Consider the following 21,687-nt stretch of genomic DNA (forward strand, 5'->3'; position numbering starts at 1 on the left):
TCTGGAAACAAGTCAAACTCACTTAAACCAGGTGAGGGAACTCTTCATATTCTTACAAAAAAAATTAAATAAAGGGAAGGAACTTTCTTCCCTGGAACCTTATATATGTACAAAACCAACATTATTAACAAACACTGCTTTCCAAATCACTGTGCACCGGCATGCAGGTGTGGGGGGTTGTGAGGAGCAGCATCTCCCTCACATCCACAGCCACCCCACGGAAAACCAGGAAGGCACCCACAGAAATCCCCCAGTAGCAAACACACCTTTTGGCTAAAATAAGTACAGTTCTGGTGGGGTCATTTCCACCTACCCTCCCCCACCCCATCTTCTTAGTTTAAAATAAATATTTCCTGTAGTGAAATAAAAAATTAGAATAACCCTTGTTTTGTTCTTCTCCTTGAAGAACACCTGAGAGATGAATTTTTAAGGCCTCTGCTGTGTACCCGGCTGCAGCCCCGCAGGGTGAGGGGCTGTCCATTAGTCCTGGCATGCCCACATCCCTCCTGGCATGCCCATAACCCTTTGAGATGAAAGGATCCCTCCTTCCAAGGTCTGGCAGCATCATTCCCCTCTCTGCTCCTTCAGTCTCCACCAAGGTGGTCCCTAAACGTGCATCTCCCACGTTCTCCTTTGGGACAGGATCGGGGACGTTAAGTGATTTGGTTTTCTTTTCCTTAAGAGTCTCTTTAAGAGTTTCTTGCAGTCTTTTAGTTTAAATTAAAAGACATGTATAAATTACTGTATTTAAAGAAAAAACCAACCCAAAACACATGACCTGAAGGCAGCAGCTCCTTATAAAGGTTAATCCAGAACATTTGTAAAATGTTTTCATTTTTCACAAAACCAACTTAGTCCTGGGACTATGGAAGTCACGATTCCCTTGCCCTTGCTGTTGTGCCAGGTCTTGGTGGCACTTTAAAGGTGAAAATCCCATAGGAAGGGGATGTTTATTGGGAAAAGCATGGATAAAGCAGGAGGGGGATTCAGAGGAGAGAGGAGGAGGTGGGATGTCATCCCTGCAGTCCCATTTTCCAAGGCTGGGGACGGTGCTGTGGCCATTTCCACACTCCTCTTGCTCCAGCTCCACTGGAACTCCAGCCATTCCCTCTCAGCTCACCAGGGCAATCATGGATGGAGGTGGGAGATGCACTGAAAGATGATCCATTCAAAGAAAAGTAGCTCCAGCTGCCATGAGGGACTCGAGCCCATGCCTGCAGGCCCAGAAAACCTGCCAGCAGCATCCCTGTGTATGTCCCTGGAGCACCCCGAGCTGTTCTCCACCCTGAGCAGCATCCCCAGAGGGTTCCTGCCAAGGTATCAGCATCCTGGATGATCCTGATGCCAGTGGGACCTGCCTGCAGGGCTGCTGGTGGTGTCAGCATCCTCGGCATCCTCGGCTCTGGGGACTCAGGACTTTCCCATTCCCGGCTCTGGGGACTCAGGACTTTCCCATTCCCTTCATCATTTGGCTGTTGCCCTTGGCACATTCCTCAGTGCCTACTTTTTCCTTGATCTCTCTGTGGCTGTTGCTTTGCCATCAGTTTTCAGTGCCTCCAGGCCAGGGCTACCTGGGAGAGGAAGGAGTGGTTAGGGAGGGCACACCTCCACATCCTGAATATTCCTGGCTCCAGCCCAGCCCCAGGAGCAGAGCCTCCCCAGCCAGCTCCAACTGCTCATCATCACATGAAATCCACACCCACACACCTCCACAAAATGACAAACAAATCCCATAAACTCCTATAAACCCACTCTGGAAGAAGAGTTACTTACTTGGAAGGCTGCTGGCCAGTCTCTGAGCTTGAATCTGGAAGAAATAAAGGTGCTGTTAATGGCCTTGAACAGCAACAAAAAGTTATCTGGACAGAGCAGTGAAGTCATCAGCTAGATGGGACAGCCATGTGTGAGAGGTCTGACACTGCACCCTTGGATGGGCACAGGTCATCTGGAACTGTCTGAAACCTCCTTGACAACCCCAGGATGATTTTTCTGCCTTCCAGCTCAAACTTCCCCCCCTCCACAACCCACAGAGGAAAAGCTGGGCGAACCCTCAGTAGGATAGGGATGCTGAGGCACCTTTGGATGCTCCTCAAGAACAGCAGCACCTGGAGGGCAGGTGCAGCGGGAACATCCCTGGGAGAGCCACAGGGACCCATCCCCAGGTGATGCCAGGCTACCTACCAAGCTGCTGCTGGACGGAGTTGTGCCAGTGGAGGTTGAGCAGGTCAGGGTAGATTTCGGGAAGCCACTTGATCGCCAGGAGCTTCAGCATGCGGGAGGTGCAGCTCTTCAGCTCCAGGTCCCTCAGGTGCCTCTCCTCTGAGAGGGTGGTGGGACGCAGCTCCACCTTGTGCTTCTGCAGCACTTGGTCCACGAAGATCCCGGGGAGCTTTGGGAAGAGCTTCTCCTTCACCACGTGGATGGGGATGAAGATGGCTCCTGCCCGGACGACATGAGGGAAAGGGCAAGCGGACATGAAGGTCTTCAGCTGGGAGAGCAGTTTGGTGAGGAGCTCGGCCACGTCCTGGAAAGCCAGCCAGATCTCCTTGCCATTGCTGGGCTTCTGAGGATTGGGAGCCTTGGAGCCATCTTTGGGGCTGGGCAAGGATTTGGGCATCTCCCCCAGCTCTTCTGCCAGCTCAGCCTTCTTCAGCCACTGCCGCAGGAGCTCCGGGGAGGAGCGGGACACCGAGTCCGAAATGGTGTCACAGAGCAAGGTGTGCAGGGTGCTGAAGTACTGCCTCGAGGGGGCCTGTGAGAGGACACCAACCTTCTTGACCACCACCACCTTCTCCTCCTCTGGAGTGGAGGGGGCTGTGGGAAGCACAGTCTGGGCAGGGTTTGGGGCTAGGATGATGCTGAGCTGGGGGCTAGGCGGTGGGAACGGGGGGTTGCTGGATGGAGAGGAGGCTGGGGGAGCTGGAGTGGGGGTGGTGCTGGGGGGGCTGGGCTGGGGGGCTTGAGAGCTGCCGTCCTGCTGGGGGGGCTCAGTGCTGGCTGGGAGGGAGGGCAGCAGCTTGTATTTTTGGAACATGAAGTTGGCTGAGCTCTGGAAGCTGCTCCTGTCCCCAGAGTCTGCCTCAGGCACCTGGGGCTGAGCCCCCTCTCCCAGCCCCACTTTCCCTCCTGCAGCTTCTCTCTCCTCCTTCTCCTCTCGCTCCAGTGTCCCCTCCACACAGCCAGGGGGTCTCTGGGTGTCCCCAGCTTCCACCAGTCTCTTCTTGAAGCTAAGGTCCAGCACCATGTCCTTAGAGGGTGACTCCTCGGTGCCCTCCCTGTCAGGGCTGCTCTCCTGAGACTCCAGCTCTGGGGGCACAGGCTTTGGCTTTTTTGGGATGCTCCTGTAAGAGCTTTCCCCTTGGCTCTGCACTGCATCACTGCCGGCCCTCAGGCTGGACACCAGCGAGACGTCTCTGAGGGCAGCAGGCTCCTGGCTGCCAGCCGTGTTTTGGGCTGAGGAGTCCTCCCACAGATGCTTCCTGCAGAACAGGATGGGGTCGGTGCCCTTGGCCTTCTCCAGGTACTCCTGGTAAGGTGCCAGGCTGAAGACGTTGTGGATCACAGGCATTGGTGGGGAGGATGACAAAGCCTTGGTGTCCCTCAGATCTTCCAGCCCTTTGATGGGGGTCACGGACGGAGAAGGGCAGAGGAGCTCCTTGGCTGGATCCATGACCTTGCAGGCATTTTCTTCCCCTGGTCCCCCACGGGGGGTGTCCTGAGGGGCTGCGCTGCTGCTCCTCCTCCCTGGATACAGCGGCTCCTCCTCCCCTTGCCTGGGATTCTCCCAGCTCCCTCCTCTCTCAGGAAATGTCTCAGCGAGCCCAGCAGAGCCCCCAGAAAGCTTCTCTGAGGTGCAGACAGGCTGGAAAGCACTGCTGTGCCTTGGTGCAGCTCGCCACTGCGGACTGCCTGCCCTGTGCTGCTCCCAGCCCGGCTCCGTGCCGGGAAAGGAGCCGTGGAACATGGATGCATGGCCCGGGCTGATGGCAAACCCTGGGTGCCCGCTGTTCCTGGGCAGCTCGGCATCCCTGGCCGGCTCAGCATCCCTCAGCGCTGCCCCCAGCCTGGCACCCGCTGTCCTGGGCACGTAGGGCTCCCAGGGGCTGGGAAAGTAACTCCTGGGCTCCTGGGCCTTGAGGTAGGTGCTGGCCAAGGGCTCCCTGCTTCCCACGTAGCCAAAGCTGGGCAGGGCACTGGGCTCTCCCTCAGTGGGAGCTGGGGGGTGGTAGAGGGGGCCAGATCTGTGGGGTGACAGCGGGTAGGGGGGAGGTGGGTAGCACATTGCTGACCTCTCCTGGATCACTGGGCTGCTGTCAGCTGGCTGCAGCTTGGGCCAGGGCTCCAGGCTGAGGCTGGGCACCTCTGGCACATTCTTCTGGCTCTGGGCAGAGGGACAACTTGCTTCCAGGAATGGGCTGCTGGGGGATGGCCCATACTTATCAAAGGTGACGCAATAGTGGGTTAAGGCAGTGGGGGAGCTCAGCTGCTCCCTGGAAGGCAGGGCCAGGCTGGAGGGCAGTGGCAGGAGTCTGTGGTCGGTGCTGGAACCACTCTTGTGGGGCTCGCTGGGGTGCAGAGGGTGGGTGGCAGGGGGCAGGGCCCAGTTTGTGTCCCCTGGTCGCTGCTGCTTCAGGCTCTCTGCTTGTGTACCCAGCAGGAGAGCCATCCTGGGAGCCAGGAAGGAGGCAGGGGCTCCGTACATGGGCTTGGGGACTGCTAGAGGAGCTGCCTTCTTCACCACTACTGGCTTCTTCACTGGCAAGGGGCACCTAGGACTTTCCAGCTTATTTCTGGCCATAAGCTGCTCATGGCTCAGGCTGTCCTTGCTCTTCTGGGTGTCCGGGGGCTGCAGCCTGGAGCCCAGGCTGTCTGGTGGGTACAGCAGGAAGCCCAGCAGTGGCCCCTCGGCCGGCACAGGCTGGCTCAGGGCACCGGGGCCGTAGTGCAGGTAGGCGGGCGTGGGGCTCCAGCCAGCCGGGGGCTGCTTGGGGCCCTCGGGGCTCTGCAGCGGGCAGGCAAAGTAGGAGCCCTTGTAGCTGAAATGGTTTTCAGAGCCAGGCTGGGGCACGGGGCTGGATGTGCCTGGGATTTTGCTGGGCAGGAAGCTGGGGGCGGGCGCCAGACGAGGCAGCTTCTTGAAAATCACAGGGCCTGCAGACTGCGAGTACCGTTTGGAGGCCATTTATACGTTGGTGCCACTGTCCCCACGGGAGAGGTGAGCTGGCCTTCCTGGAAAAGAGAGAGAACGAGCCATGAGCAAAGCAAGTCCCCACAGCCAGCAGCCTCTGATGGCACAGGGTGACAGAGGGTTACAAGCCATTTCCCACAAGGTGAAAGTGTGGTGGCTGTCTTGGTTTGGATAAGACAGGTGCCTGCTAAAGAAGGCAGGAGCTTCCCCTGAAATGGAGAATGCAAACCCTCCCCACCCCTCCAAATTGCTATGAATTTTAAATTAAGGGGCTCTCGGGCAAAAGAAATACGGGAGCAGGAAATAACAGTTCTTTAATAGGGAAGGGGGAAAAAAACATAAAATGATAAAATAAAAACAATGCAGTACACTAAAATGACAGAGTCAGATCTCAACCTGACACCCTGTTGGTCAGGGTGCTGGCAGCAGTCCAACTGGAAAAGTGGCTGCAGTCCTCCTGAGGTGTCAGGTGTGGTTCTGTTGGAGCAGGGGGGTCCTGTAGAAAAAGGGTGATTCTTCCTCCGCAGATCCGTGGAAGTAGAAGCAGCTGCTGTTCCTCTGGTGAATCCAGTGGAGAAGCTGTGCTGGTGTGTCAGAATCTCCTGATTATATCTGGATAGCAATGCTTGGCTCCTCCCTCTGGGCGGAGCATCTCACAAGGGGATGTTACAGTTCTTATCAGCCATGCAGTGACATTCAACAGCCTCTTATCACGGGATGCCCCCTGCTGAGGGAGGAGTGATTGTGATCTCTCAGGGAGAGAGATAAGGGGAAATTGCCCACTTAACACCTAGACAACTGCCATACAGAGGGTAATAGAATACATCCTGCCTTGCAATCCAGAACAAGCCGTTAGAGATGCAGACAGCTATTGGCCAGTAAGCTGGTTGGTAACCAAATCCAGCCAATCAGGACCAACCACACAGGCTTTCTGAAACTATATAAAGGTGTCACGATCTGCCAGTACAAGTAGGGGTCATGATGGTTCGTTTTACTGATCTCAGAGTGCAAAAGATACACAGCAGGGGACTTTCAATTTAATCACAGCAGTGCACCTTTACTGAGAGCCAACAACAATTATGCGACAGAGGAGAGAGAGATATTAAGGAAACAAAGTAAAGGACAGAGAGAGAGAAGGGGGGTTATAGCTACCAAGGGAGAGATAAAGTCGTGGTCCAGCCAACAGACTCATCTTCATTCTGTGGGGGATCACCAAAGTTACCCTAGAAAGTTACTTGTTTATAGTCTTTGTCTAAAGCGAGTGGCATCTGGCCAAGAGGTGGGGAAATTCATAGGCTATTGTGATGAGACCTGTTGCTCCATGAAGCAGGCGAAAGCATACAGACCAAGCTGCTCCTCACCAGTCCCTGCCTGAAGCAGTGTACCGTGGCAGCACAGCATGCAGACCTGCAAAACAATCACTTGGCAAGCATCCACCTCAACCAGGCCAGGACTCCAGTCGGGGTCTTCAGCATCTTAGTCTCTGTCCTTGCGACGGTCATGAGGCAAATGAGGGAAACTTCAGACCATCTCTTACAAAAGGGAACTGCATGCACCAAAAATTTGCTGTTGTCAAATGAACGTCAAGTGTCATGTCATGTGTCCATCTTGACTGCAAGAGGTGGTGATACCCAATGTGATCGGCAGCAGGCTGCTGTGCTGAGAGCAGGGAGATGGAGCCCAGCAGAGAGGCAGCCAGGTGAGCTGCCAGGAGTAAGTAGAGCTGCAGAGTCCCGACCATTGCAAGTAGAGAAAGTGTCCACAGGGAACATGAGGACGCAAGTCTCATTGGAGGAAAAGGCTGTTGTACAGGGATGAACCCTCTTTTCGTCCAGTCTGGGATAAAATATTATGAACAGTCTCTACAAGCCTCGCTGTCATGGTGTAAGAGACACGGACTGGGCACAGCCACAGAAGCTGCTTTTAATGTACAAACATGGGAGCGGGCTGGTGATCTGGTATTTGACTCTGCCTCACAAGGCAACAAATCAACTCAAGACTTTTAAACGACCTGGTGTTTGGTACTGGACACTTTAAAACCGATAAAAGCTGACCAGAGCGCGAAAGCTGCAGCTGAAGCACTGTGGGCACCACCCAGTGGATTGTCTCGTAAGGAGAGAGGGCAGGGGGAATCCAAGGCAGGAGTGAATGCCACCTCAGGTGTGCGGGCAGAGACGACGGGCAAGAAACCGAGAGGGAAGTGGCTGTTACCAGAGCCCCCTGTCCCTGCAGCACCATCCCGACACACCGCCATAACCCCGCCACTGGGGGCAACGGATGTGTTTGTGCAGCACCTGAAACCGCCTGCGCCGTGCCACTGGGCTCTGCATTGCCGTTAATGTGCTTGGCACGCCCCTGCCTGCAGCTGAGCGGGCAGCCCAGACACCGCTTGGCGCACCCACCAACAGGATCAGCACACGAGCAGAGCCCAGAAGTCAAGAGGCACCCAGCGCTGATGGAGGTTGCCGGTGCCCGGGACCGTGAGACATCATACCCTGCCACATCCACAACCAGGCCTTGGGAAGTCCAAGGGATGCTTTCCATGATTAAACTCAAACATTTTAATGGGGGGAACCCAAGCTATCACACTCTTACCAATTGGCATGGGGACGCTTCTGCCGCACCACCAGTACCAGTCACCATCTCTACCTACGATCCTGTCAGCTTCTGGAGGCAGGTAAAGCTGATTGCCGTTGCGGATGGGAATCTCAAATGTGCAGAAAAGATCTCTGTGCCCACGGCCCCAATGTCATAGGGGGGCTCAAAGCCTCTGGGCAGGACAATTGGAGCTTTCCCAGTGCTGAGATGCGACTGGTACACACGTGACAAGTATGTTTCCCTCAAATGGCAGGGCCTCCCTGAACTGTGCCGGCCAGCTGCCAAACACGCGCTGGGGTCTCTGGCAGTAGCAAGGATGTTCCTGTTTCTTACTGCCAATGAGACGACACCTTCTGATATTAAACAGATAGTGAAGATGTACCCCAGTTCAGTAAATGATGTTTAAGTACACCTGGCAGCGATATGCAGAGGATCAAGAGCTGTGCAATTTAGAGGTACCGCAGCAAGATCCACGCTTTGGGGCTAGGGTTTCTCAGCTTATGGGACTGCCCCCTGTTGACAATCCTCCCTACATCCTTAAATATTAGTACAGGCAAAAGACTTGGGGATACAAGCCCTGCTGAATGTTGCAGACATGGCAACACCGACCCAGAAGTATTCCACGATCAAACAAGGCCCCAAGGAACCATACATGCAATTCATAGAGGACACAAGATGCCAGGGAAAAGCAAAAAATAAATAATGATGCAAGAAATCAATTGACTGAAAATTGGCATAGGATAATGCAAATGAGGACTGCAAAAGGGCTAGATTTGTTACCAAAAGAAAAACCATCCTTAAATAAATTTATTTATGCATGTGCTAAAGTTGGGATGGAATCAGGGAGTATTGCTTAGTTAGCCGATTCTGTCTTGGTTTGAAGGACAGAATGAAGGCAGGAGCCTCCCTTGAACTGGAAAATGTAAACCCCCTCCCTCTGAATTATTATAGTTTAGAATTTAAGGGGCTCTCAGGCAAAGATATGAGAATAGGAGTAACAGTTCTTTACTGGTATGTATAAATTTAAGAAAACCCTACCATTTAATAGGAAAATTAAAATAAAATGCAGTAGTACAAAAAAACCCCACTGACATAGTCAGAATAGAACCTGACAGGGTGTTGGTAGCAGTCTGACTAAGGGGTGGCTGCAGTCCTCCTGGAGCATCTCACAATGGGATGATGGAATTTTATCAGTCAGGTGGTGACACTCAATGGCCCATTAACAGAAGATATCTCCAGGAGGGAGGATTAGTTGTGGAAGAGATAAAGAACACTGCCCCACCTGGTTTTAACAGATGGTAATAGAATACATACTTTTGGTGACATCTTGCTTTGCAATCTAGGACAGATTCTTTTGCAGCTCCTGTTAACACACCGGTGTTATGGATGTAGGCAACAAGGTCACGTGACAGCAAACTGTCCCTGTAAGTCTAACCCAGCTGGGACATATCAAAAGTAGAAGCACGATAGTTTTTAAAGTTTAACCATTTGTAAGCAAGTTAAATGCAATTTTGTTTGTGTAATTGGGTTATGAATGTGAATAGTGTGGGGCATACCACCCTAAGAAGCCATGCTTGATGGCTCTCGGACATGCTTGAAAAATCCTTTTTGATGGTATTTGGGATACACAACAACTGGTAAGGCTAGACTTATCAAGTCTGATGCAGAGCCTCATCCTACCTAGGCTTATAATTTGTGTCAATTATTTTTGGCATTGTGCAGTGTTTGTCATCCTGTCTGCAAAGGGCCCTGCAGGAGACAACAAACATTGTGTTAGTATTTAAAAACAGAAAGGGGGAACTATGGTGGCTAACAGCTGGCCTGCAGGCCTCACAGTTATAATCCCAATTATACCTCAACACTCTATGCCGTTGGGGAACCAGCCTAGGCCATTAGGGATGCAGACAGCTTTGGCCAGTAAAATGGGTGGTAACTAAATCCAGCCAATCAGGCCCAACTGTGTGGGCTTTCTGAAAACGTACAAAGGGAACTGTAATTAAAAAAAAAAAAAAATTTCCTGTTGCCACATGAACCTCTAATGTCGTGTCATGTGTCAGTCTCTGCTGCGACATGAGGGTGAACCAGGTTCTTGTTAATTGAGCCCTTGGGGCTGATTAGAGTGAAACAATGCTGATTAAATGGTGATTATAAATATATATACACATATATATAGATATGGGGTTTATTTTAGAACAATTTGGTTGCAGTGGCGCTGCTTTGGTTATTATCTACTGTAACACAGCAATACAGAAGCACAAAAATAATACTTCAAGAATGCCTAAGGAAAAGAAAGGGTAGGAAAGGGTAAGAGGAGAAAGATCCCAGCACCCATGGATCTTCCAACAAGACTGGGAGGTTGCAATTCCACGGTGATGATTGACCTGGGGTGAGGGAAGCACAGGAAGCACAAAGTTCCAGGGTTAATAAAATGTTCAGGCTTGGTGGGACCAGCCAGGTACCTCCCCTGGGGCAGGGACTTTTACTCTGGATGATGTAACTCTGCAGATTATGGATCAGGGATCACAGGACACCTGAGTGTATTTGTTTACTTGTGACACAACTGCTTGTAGGTGCAGTTGAGAGGGCAATTATGGCCCATCAGAGGGGATGAACATCTGCAGGCTAACTGCAGGCTGACCATGGCACTTGGCAGCATTTGTCTCTTATCAGCCTCTTCCCTTATCTTGTCCAACAGGGAACTGCAGCCCGGGCTGGGGCTGTGCCCCTCTGCCCTTGGGCAGTTCCTGCAAATGCTCCATTCTTTGGGGCATTAACCATGAACATCCCAGCCTCACACACCAGCCCCGACTCAAACATTCCTTCAGGTCTCTGCTGCTGCTGCTCACTTCAGATCTCCCACCCTGGTGGTTTGCAATAGAATGGCTCAGGAGGTGATGGGACATTTTCTTCTGTCCTTTCTCCAGATTGCTCAGTTCTCCTGTATAATATCTCTGACAAATGTAGCCTCAGCATCGTAAATTCCAAGCCTTCTGAGGCAGAACATGGAGGGTTAGTACATAACTTTTTTGTTCCAAATATATGTAAAAAACCTTTGTACAAACTCCCAGGCTAAGTCTGGCTGGAAAGAAATTATACTTCTGTAATAAAAAAAGCTTTTCCCACTTCATTTGTTTTTCAAGTAAAAAGAGTAAATAAACTTACTAAAATGAAACTAACAATGTATAACGTTGTTTGACTGATATTTGGTATCCAAATGAGTTACTCTCAATGAAAACACAAATAAAACAACTATAAATATATTAATCTCTGATAATCTCAGCACAAACTTTCTGTGCATCAGGAAGGCCTCAGATCAAGATGGGGAATCTCTGCACATCTGAGTGCATTCCACAGGGGAATGTCACTGCAGGTCCAATCCCTGTGTGTGCAGCACTAATTGGAGATGCACAGTCTGCTGTACAATTCTACAGCGTGGCCAGTTCTGAGGGATTTAATTGTGCAGAGATCTCCCCTCTCCACAGGATCCGACCCTCCCTGTCCGTGGGAGGAGTCCTGGCAGCCTGCTGGGGCATTTCTCCATCCATCTCCTTGGAAAAACCCTGGAAAGCTCTGGCTGAGTTGGTTCCACAGCTCACAGAGCATCTGTTGCAGGCAGCAGGGAGCAAAGCTGGGTCAGCTCGGGTGAGGAGCCAGCAGACACAGACCCAGAGTGCCCAAAATTCCCATTCCCGGCATCACCCTGTAAAGTAATGTGAGGGTTTTACCCGCAGGCAGCAGCTCAGCCTCTCCCTCAGGGGATTTGGGGCTGCTGTGGGGTGGGGCTGGCCCGCAGTGACAGGAGGTGGGTGCCAGCAGGTGGAGCTGGCAGCCTGTCCCAGCACAGCCCTGCATCCCAAAAACCCCAAGTGTTCTCTGAGCATCAGCTGGCAGCACCCAGAGTCTCCTGAGCATCCCACTGAGACACCTGCCCATCAGCTGAGCCCCAAGAGCACCCCTGGACCATCAGCCAGCATCCTGCACATCACCCAAGCAGCCCCAGGACAAACCTGAGCATCACTCAGCACTCTACCAGCATGGCCAAATGTCACCCCCTGTCACCCAGCACCGCCCAGCAACCCCAAGCCCGGGAATGGACTCCCTGCAGGATCTCCTCCATTTTTGGGTGGTTTTTTCCCTTTTGTGGCAGCGTTAGCAGAGAAGCCAAGGAGGAAATGGAGGAAGAGCACAAGGAGATAAGATAAAAGCCACATCAACAGCAGGGGAAACAGAGCAGATATGGAGGGAGACTTGTGGGGGAGACAAGGCAGAGAGCCACTGGTGCTGCTGCAGCTTTGCCAGGAGGGGACCAGAGCTCCCCAGCCCACCCAGAACAGCACAGCTGAGGCTGCAGCCCTCACTGAGCCCTCCTGGGGGGATTCTCATGCAAGCTCCTGATCTCTTCCCAGGAAGGACACTGCTTCCCTGCAATCCTCTGGAACCCCTCAGGGGAGCGCGGTGCTTCCCTCCCTGCTTGCACCCTTGGAAGCAGCTCCCCCACATCATTTCCCACAGTTTTAGCCTCAGGATAAATCTCTGGGGTCATTCCCAGGATGTGCAGTGCCGATTCAATTTCCAGCCCGTAGATCCAGGAAAAAGAGCTCCCTTCGAATGGAAGCAAGCTTGAAGAAAACCCAGGCTGGATTATTTTCCTTCCAAAAGGGATCTCTTGGGAGGGTGGTGCTTAAATCCATCTCCCTGGGAGATGCTGCGTGGGAGGGCCGTGCAGGCATGGGATCCCTTCCCAGCTGGGACAGTGTTAGGGGAGGACAAGCTGGGACAGAAACCCAGGATCTTGTGAGTCCCGATGTCTCCCCACTGCTGCTTCCCTTCCCCAAAGCCCCGGGCATCTGCAACTCCCCACCGCGGGGATATTGTGACACCGGCCCCGCTGTCACCACGGCATCGGGTGACGCCACCGGGCACGGTGCAGCCGCCCTGTTTCACCCAGCTCCGAGTTCATTCTGCCTGCGGGGCTGCACAGCAGGACGAGTGATCCCAGGGCAGGGCCGAAGCCGGGCACAGGGATTGTCTGAGAGGGCTGAGCTCGTCAACCAAATTCGGGAGAGGGGCTCCCTCTCTCCATGAAATCCACAGGGACTTTGCCCAGCCACTGCCATCCCCACACCTGAGCCAGGCCAGCAAAACTGCTCTGCTTTTGCTGCCACCATCAGCCTTTTCCCTCTGGGACTGTCCCAGCCAGCGGGGGAGGACAGGGACACGTGGGAATCAGCGCTGGGGGCGATGCTTGCAAGAAGCCCAACACATGCAGCCTGTAATTCCCAAACCTACAGCTGGGAAAAGAAGCGGGTGGAATAAACACAACCCCTTATTCCACTTCTTTCATGTTCCTTTCCTTTTTCCCCCCGTTCCCTCTTCTCGGGGCTTTTTCCCACACGGGGCCGTTTGGCCGGGAGGGAGTAAAAGTCAAAGCAAGCGCCGAGGGAACACGTGCCAGCAGCAGCGAAACCTCCCTGAGAAGCTCCCGCGGTAGCCTTATCTGCCGCCTTCTGGGTGCCCAAAGGACACGGGAGGGCTCCCGCTCCTCCCCGGCCTGCCGAGGCCGTGGGGAACACCTCGGACATCTCTTTTGGCCCCGGCAGCCGCCAACAATGCGCCCGTGGCTGTTCTCAGCGGGGCACGCAGGCTCCCGGCATTTCCTCCCCGGGATGCGATGCCCGCAGCGGGAGCCTCTCCCCGCACTCTCCCGCCTCCTCCATCGCCACGTGATGCCAAACCCAGCCGCCAGCTCCCGGCCAGCCCGCAGGAACCGAGCAAGAAAAGCTCCTGGACACGCTGGCACCCAGCAAGCCCAGCGCCCCCGAGGTGCTGCGGCACGGGCGGGTTCCCGGGCTCTCCCCGGACCCCGGCGGGAAGGAGGCGGATTTCCCCGGCCGGCTGCAATCCCGGTTCCACAACCTCGGGCACTCTGGGACCCTGCCCAGGAGGTCACCATTCCCATGGCCGGCGGGCTCGGATGAGCTCACCGGCATCGCTCCCCCAGACTTCAGGCATTTGGGGGAACAAACAAGCGGCCTCAGCGGTCCCGGCTCCCTCATTCCACTCCTTGTCCCTTTCCCACAAAGTTTGCAGCTTCTCCCAGGCGGACACAAGCCCAGCCGGATTCTTCCCGTGGCCCAAGCCCGCTGCTTTTGAAGGCAGTATCCCACTGGAATGCATGCACCAAGCCACGGCTGGTCTGAGATTCAAGTTGAAACCACTCCTTTTCCCCAGGGAATACTCACTTTTATTTAAAAACCCCCAAAGCTTCACGGAGCAATGAGCAGTCACCAGAAGGGCTCAGTGACCGCGTCTCCTTCTGCTTGGGGAGTTAAAACCCCTCCAAAAGGCACCGATCCCATCCCGGCCCATCGATGTCACTCACATCCAAGGCTGGCCACGGGCACGGCTGGGACCCCCTCGGTGCTCGCGGGCCCTTGCCGGGACACGAGCTCTGCATGTGGCAGGGCTGGGTGGCCGTGGCCGTCCTTCTGTGCCCTCCGCACAGCCACGGCCACCGCATCAGGGTGGGCAACACTGCGGCGAGCCCCAGAGAAACCTCCGGCAGGAGCTTGAGCGCACTGCCGCTGCCGCTCGGCCGCACGATCCAAAGTGTCCATACATGGGTAAAATGCCGGGATCCGGAGCCCGCCACCCGTTTTTCCTCGCACGGCCCGAGGAGAAGCAGACGATCCCCCGGAAGGCGTGCAGGGCTCCCCTGCTCGAGGCTTTCAGCCGCCGGGGGAGCCCAAGGCAGGCGTGGCGCTGGCTGGGGGTCCCCGCGCCGCGCTGCCCCCGCATCCCTGCTGCTGCCCCGCGGCTCCCGCGGGACGCGCATCCCTCCGGGCCCGCACTCACCTGCGGCTGCGGCGCGGTGCCTCCCCCGGCGCATCGCTACGGGCTCGGCTGGGGGCTCGGCGCGGACGGGGGGACTGGGGGACCGCTGCCCCTCCTCGGCCGGCAGCCCGCCTTGTGCGGAGGAAGTGGGAGGAGTAGGTGGAGAAGGAGGAGGGCTGGGTGTGCGTGTGGGCCGGCCGCAGGAGGGGAGGGGACGGGACGGGACAGCAGAGCACAGCCCAGCCACATGTGCGCTGAGCTGGTCTGGGGTCTCCCCCTGCGCTCGGAGAGAGGTTTCTCTGGACGTGAACATGCCCCCGCGTTACGGGGGTCACCCGCAGCCGGGGAGCCGCTGTACGGAGGGGTCCCTGTTGCAGCGAGCCCCCCATTATAGAGGAGGTGCCGCATGGGGTACCCACGGTGTGGAGTGGAGCGTTATTAAGGGCAGCCCTGATTTTATGGTGACTGATTCAGGGGAGCCCCATTTTGTGGAGCCCCCAGTGAAGGCCACCATTTCAGGCAGTCCCCATTAGGAACTACCCTCCTATTAAGGGGCGACCCCCTTAGGGAGGAGCGACGTTAAGGGCACTCTCCTTACAAGCAGTCCCCATTAGGGAGGGACCCCTGAAGGACCCCTCACTTACAGGCAGTGCCCACTAGGGAGGTGCCCCCAATTACAGGAACCCCCGCTAAGAGAGGACCCCCACCGAGGGGTCCCCCGATGCAGGTGCTGACGGCGAAGTCACGGCTCACGGAAGGTGACGTGGCTACGGAACATGGTAAAAACTCCGTGCCGCCCAATCCAGTTTAGGGGCTCCACGGCTTCCTGAGTAACAAATGGTTCAAAAACACGTGCACAGCTCACCCTGACAGCAAAGACCTTCATATGTAACAATTTCTGATGAATTGGCGCCTCTTAATAAAGGCGTGTATCATCTTGAGCCATGAGTGCACCTTAGGCAGAGTCACCCGCCCTGTATCCGGGTGGGTTATAGTGTGTGCTTCTTAGACCTCCACCGGTGTTAAACTTTATTTCCTTATTTCGGTGACACCGGCAGCCGAAGAAGAGGATTCCCCATAGCAGCCCATGCACTGCGGGGGTTCCTGTGAAACAGGAGCTCCTCCCTTACAGAGCACAGAGGAGGAGCCTTCCCCAGGCTGAGCCCACCGGGATGCGGCCGGAGGTCCGGCTCTGGCCGGACTCAACTCCCTGTGTTCACAAAAAATCGCTTTCCCATCCCGTCTGCAGAGCCAGGGATCCGCTGGCAGCCTGGGGTGGGCTGGGGATGGCTTCTGAACCCACTCATGGTCACTCCCCGCCCCAAAGCAGAGCCCCTTCTCCCGCATTTAACCCCTTCCAGCCCCAAGCATGAACACGGAGCGTTTATCTAAGGAGTCGCGTCTGGAAAAGTCCATGCAAACATTCCCAGACTAATCATTAACCCTCATAAAAGGCACGTAAATATGATTAACCCAGTGACACAGATCCTGGGAGATTAAGTGCGTTGCCCAAGGCCATGGAGTGAAGCAGTGGCAGAGGCTCAGCTCCCTCAGGCAGTGAGAAATAAAGATTTCTAAGTGAAAAAGAAATAATTCCCCTTTTTCATTACTTCATTGAACAAAGACCGAGAAAGCAGGGTTTAAATTCTCCTTTCCTTGGCCTCATGAGCATTATTTTCCACTTACAGCTTTAATTTATAGCAGTGTTGTGGCAGCAGCAAAGAAAACAAGGATCTGGGAGGAGCAGACGTGGAATTCCCAGTCCCTTGGCTCCGAAGTTTACACACACTGCTGTCTGGAGCTCATCGATCAGGTGCTGCCATTAATACTCTCTTTGTTCAAATGGTAATACAATTAGAGAATAGTTATTACATTCAATTATGAGATGTTATATATTGTTATATATTAGTGTGCAACACAGAATAGTTAAAATATATTAAAACAAGCAAATGGCTGGATAATACAGGTTGTTATTTAGAGTTATGGGCATTGAAGCTATCAGTGTTAATTTTGACCTGACAGAACAGAATTGCAATTCCCTCAAAATGGCAGATAATCCCTTTAAGCTTGACTTGGCTCATACATTTACATAACCTTACTCAAGAAACACCTTTCCTCATCCTGGTTTGGCCACATCCCTGCTGCCAGGCATCCAGCTGGACTCTGAAAGCTAAATTTCAACATTTTCTCAATCTTACATTTCTCTGGCACAGAGAGGAGAATTTCTACCTGCTGTCTCAGCAAATACCTGCTGGTTTTTTCTTTTTCCTGTGAATTTCCTTCTCTCAGCTTCCCTCTCTGCCTTTAGAGACTCAGATGCTCTGAGCTGCTCCTTGCTGAAGCATCAAACCTGCTGGAACAGGAGACACCAACTTAAAAAAAAAAAAAAAAACAACAACTCATTATTTAACTTTAATAGTTTTAATTTTTATATTAATTTTTAAAGACTTGGGAGTGTGCTTTTGGGGGAAAGGTGGGTGGTGATTCCCACTCAGGGCATGGCCATTCCCACCCTTTTTGCCCCTCCAGCCATCAGCATCCTCTCTGTTTGGTCCCCAGTGATGGCAGCAGCCCCAGAATCCCCACAGGCCTGCTGGGGAGGTGAGGATTTGACTGATTCAGTCAAATTTTGGCCATGTGGTTTTCAATTCTCTTTTTGAGGCTTCTCAGCACCTCTGTTCAATCTGTTGTTTTCTGAGCTGTGGCTCCCCCAGGAAACCTGCTGGCTTCACATTGTCACTGGCTGTAGGGTCCCCAAATTCCAGGTCCCTGTGGAACACCCATCCTGGGGTTCACCCTGGCAGACACAGGGATGTGGGGGCTCCAGGTGGGCGTATGGGCATTCAGGCAGCACTTGGAGCTCACTGCTGCTCCCCACCCACACCACTTCTCCCACACCCCAAAAAGGGTTGGTTCTTGTCCCAGCTTTTGCTTCCCCAATTTGTCCTGGTGCTAATTAAGCCCCCCAAAAGGATTTAACCCCCTCTAGGAGGGCAGAACTCAGAGTGATGCTGGCCAGGGCTTGAGTGATGGAGAAAGGTGGGTGGTCCCCAGCTCACAGACCTGTCCATTGCTTCTTCCTGTGGCAGATCTGTCCAGAAACATCTACCTTCATTCCTTTTTCCTCTTTTTTTCCCCTCTTCTCTTTGATTTGCTTGCCCATCAAGTCATGCTTTATGTTCAGGAGAGATGAGCTACACAACTGATCCCCTGGTGACAGGGAGAGGTGGCATTTAAAGGTCACATGCTGCCACAAAGCCTGCAGCTTCCCTGGTTTTAAACACAGCAGCCCTTGGGTTTGCTCCTAGGGACAAGAGAACCTCTCTCCACACCTCAAATCATTGGGCAATCCCCCAAATGATCCAAGAGAGCCAAAACAGAGATGGTTTCTTTGGCTCAGGAGCCATTTGGAGGGCAGTGAGAGATGGATGGGGCCCTCCTCTACAGCTGAAACACATCCCATGAATGGAATGAAGGCAAATCCTCTTGGTCCCCAAAAAACTCCCCCAATTCCATCCCACCACAAGGAATTTGGGACACCAGCATCTGTTGCTCTGTCCAAGAGGACAAGAGGGAGCTTTATCCCACCCCACCATCCCCAGGACTCCTGCCAGGGACTTCCCAGCCTTGTTAGCAGCTCTGCCTTGGAGACATCCTTGGTGGCAGCAGCACCCCTGATGAGGCTCTAATTAGCTAGCTAATTGGAATAAGAGAGCTGTGCAGACAGTCCCAAGGCACAGCCTGCTGCAGGAGAGGGACAGAGGAAAATAGGGATGAAGGGATGGAGTGGGGGGAAGATTAAAGAGGGTTAATAGGGAGGGCTCCCAACAGCTGCCATTGTGGTTGAATTTAAAGTACACTTACTGTGGAGAGAGGGATCCAGGTTTCCTCATCCCACTCATCTCTTCTGGAGCCAAGAAGGGGTTGAAGCCTTGGAAGCTGCCAGCTCCTTCCAAGCCTCCAAATGACTGCTGACAGTGAGAGAAGGAGACCCAAACATCCTCTGAAATGCCCACTCCCACATCTTTCCCTGTCCTGCAAGTCAGATGCCACACTCTGAGAATTTTTTGGGGTGGGTCTTTACAGCTTCTTCCACCCCTCTTTGCTCTGGATCTCCTTCTATGGGAGACATTCTCCTTCTATTCTCTCCTCTCTTCTAAGATCCCCTTTTAGGTTGAACTAGGAGAAAATTAGGTCTGGAATTGGATGATTTTTAAAGTCCCTTACAACCAAAACCATTTTATGATTCTAAGAAAATAGGGCATAGGCAAATCTGATTGCTCATCCAATGTTTTTCCAGTGATTTGGATCCTGCCAGGGCCTACAGTTATTGGTAAATAAATAAAAATCCCAACTTACTCTGCTTGCTGCCCCAGGAAAGCAATAAAGAGAGGGCCCAGCAACTCAGAGATGCAGGTACCTCATTATCTCTAGATAATTATCCGTAGGTAATGAGATATCCAAGCCCCAGCAAGAGTAGAGTGGGAATAAATCCCCAAGGGACATGACAGATCATCACATTCCCACCCAGAATCATGGAATCGAGCAGACCCCACCAGCCAAGAGGGTTTTTCTCTGCTAAGTCATTCCCTCAGCAAGCTGCTCTCCAAGGAACACTGAAAACAAAACTAATCCTGTTCTCCCAGGAGGAGGAATCCAAAAATAACCCCTGTGGATGAATGAGCAGCACAAAGCCAAGTGCTGAGGCTCAAGTTGAGTTTGGGAGCTGAAAGCTTTCCAGCTCCATGTTCTCACTTGAATTACTGCCCGGGCATTCACACGCTGTTCCTGCACTTCATTATAAAAAAGCTGTGGTGTTTCTTTTTGCTTTTGTTTCCCAGTACGGGACGTGAAATCCTGCAAAACCCTGGGGGAGGATGCAGGGAGGGAGAAGTTCCTTGGAGCAGCCTGCAGGCTGATGGAACCCATCCAAAGCTGAGGAAAGCCACTTGTGCATGGGGATATGGGCTCGGAGTCCACGGCTCCAGCGCTGAATTCCTGGCTGGACTTGCTAAGCTTGGCACTTTGGATGCTCCTCTGTGGGAAGTCCTGGCATGGTGGCAGCACTGGGGATGCCCCTGACACGCTCCCTGCTCTCTCAGCAGGCAGGATGCAGGTGCTCACCTGCTCCCTGCCTGCAGGAAGGAAACACCCCCCCAAACCCAAGGATGATACTCTTGGAATATCCAGGCCAGTCCCACGGCACAGTTTCTCATGAGCATCCTGGGGCATGAGAGAAGACCTTCAGCAGGAATCTCACACCCAGGAGCAGAGATTCCTGGACTGGCATTCCCCTGTGAGCCCCACCTCCACATCCTGCCCTTCCAGGGGGAAGCAGCCCCCTACCTGGGTTTGTTCCCTGGCCACCTCCAGAGACACCCCAGCATTCCTGGTTCAGAGGAGGAGAGCAGCCAGGGCAGGGAAACCACCTTGCTCAGTGCTGTGTGGTGAGGAATAGCCCTGTGGTCTTGGAAAAGCCTTGGGTGCAGTGACAGCCGACTAAGGGAAGCTGGTGAGCTGCCCTCAGCTCTGGCCAGCAGCAGCTGTGCAGTCCCAGCCACAGAACACTGGGAGGAGCACAGAGAGGAGGCAGCCCTGTGCCCAAACACCCCTCACCTCCCTGGGCTCCAAAACAGAGCTGAGTCCCTCTGTGGGGGCAGCAGCAGTGCCTGTGTTTGGGAAGCTGGCCTCAGTGGCACAGCTGGGATTGGGGTGCCATCCCTACTGCCCTGGCTGCTGGCCAGGGGGGCCCCACATCCCCAGGGATCCTTCCAGAGGCTCTGGAGCCGTGGCTCTCAGGGATCTGCATCCTAATAAGCACCATGATGTAACTCTGAGTAAGTCTTGCAAGGGATCAGCCTGAGGAAGCTGATGTTTCTTACCTCTTTTTTTTTTTTCTCCCTCCCTTTGTTTCTGATCTGGTTGAGGTCACCCAGTCTGAACCTCAGCAACACATGCACCTTCTTCCCCTTCTCTTCCTATCTGTGGCCTCATTCCCAAAGAGAATCCCTGTGTCTGTGCCAGCACAGATGCTGCTGCCTGTACCTAAAGCTCTGGAATGGTTAATTCATTTATTTCTACATGATTCCCAGTGTGGGAATGGCTACAGGTCTCTGTAACATCTCTGGACTCTGTCTCCACCAGTTATCTCTAATGTCCATGGGTTTGGTGTTCCTGCAGGCTATCGACCCATCAGCTGCTCCCCACACATCCAGTGCCCACAAGCCTCCCATGGATGCATCAAGATGCTCCAAAAGTCTTTAAAACTGTTTTTGTTCTCTCCTAGCTGGGGTCAGGAGGAGGTTCACCTCTCCAGGGTGTTTGCATGGCATTGCTGCGGTATCTCCTGCATTCCTTTACTCTGTGTGGGAGGACAGGCATGGAATTGTGAGGAATTTGACCATTTTATTCACTCTCCTGCCTGCAGAAACCACTGTCAATCCTGGAAACCCTTCAGTCTTCTGCAAGATTCCCTGGCCTTGGGCTGGCTCCAGTGCTGCTCTGCAGGCTGGTCTCTTCCCTCTAGGGGATGGTCCAGGGTGGTCTCTCCTCTTCCTCTAGGCACTGGTGGGGAAGAGGACACCAAGATGGATAAAGGTTTTCCACAGAGAAGAGCCAAGCCTCTCTAGGGACCCCAAGGACCTGAGTGGAAGGTGTCAGGAGCCAGTGGGACACATGATTGCAGTGGTGGTCACTAAATCCCTGGAGCTCAGAGGCTTTTGCTGGGCCAGCAGGGAGGTCCCTTTCCTGTGGAATCAACTCTTCTTCTTCTCAGCTGGTGCTGAGTCTCTCAACTGAGTTCTTCTCAGTTGGCTCCACTTCCCTCATGTCACAGTGAGCCATCAGTGTAGCTGCTGCTCAGCAACAAAAAATGGTGATACAGGTTATAAAAAGGTTGCAGTAAGGTAGAAAAATCATAAAGAAAGCCTTCATAAAATCAGGCCTGCCCTGGCTAGCCTGTCATTCCTTCTAAGGCCCTTTGCAAGTTCCCATGTGAAAGCAGTCCTGTTGTGAGCAGTTTGTTAGCATAACAATCTATTCCTGGGTGAAAAACAACTGCCACCTGT

General features: G+C 53.5%; 1 protein-coding gene across 2 annotated transcripts; it reads right to left on the reverse strand.

Annotated features, from left to right (window-relative positions):
• Positions 1–32: 32 nt before the first annotated feature.
• On the reverse strand, positions 33–14,781 carry C13H15orf39 (chromosome 13 C15orf39 homolog). Of its 2 annotated transcripts, none has more exons than XM_059857922.1 (4): positions 14,642–14,781; positions 2,182–5,229; positions 1,774–1,807; positions 33–1,571 (listed from the first exon to the last, which is right to left on the reverse strand). In XM_059857922.1, exons 2-4 carry the CDS (start codon positions 5,180–5,182, stop codon positions 1,568–1,570), a joined length of 3,039 nt encoding a protein of 1,012 aa, XP_059713905.1. In that variant the 5' UTR covers positions 5,183–5,229; positions 14,642–14,781; the 3' UTR covers positions 33–1,567. The 2 variants fall into 2 exon arrangements, with proteins under 2 accessions (XP_059713905.1, XP_059713906.1); XM_059857923.1 differs by lacking the exon at positions 14,642–14,781 and adding an exon at positions 5,585–11,281.
• Positions 14,782–21,687: the final 6,906 nt, after the last annotated feature.

This window comes from Haemorhous mexicanus, chromosome 13 (assembly GCF_027477595.1).
Source record: "Haemorhous mexicanus isolate bHaeMex1 chromosome 13, bHaeMex1.pri, whole genome shotgun sequence".
In the NCBI taxonomy this organism is placed as follows: Eukaryota; Metazoa; Chordata; class Aves; order Passeriformes; family Fringillidae; genus Haemorhous; species Haemorhous mexicanus.

Coding starts and splice junctions, on each gene's coding strand:
- C13H15orf39 (XM_059857922.1), bottom strand. CDS start 5,182: ATGGCCTCCAAACGGTACTCGCAGTCTGCAGGCCCTGTGATTTTCAAG. Junction 1,808..2,181: donor CTCCGTCCAGCAGCAGCTTG/GTAGGTAGCCTG, acceptor TATTTCTTCCAG/ATTCAAGCTCAGAGACTGGC.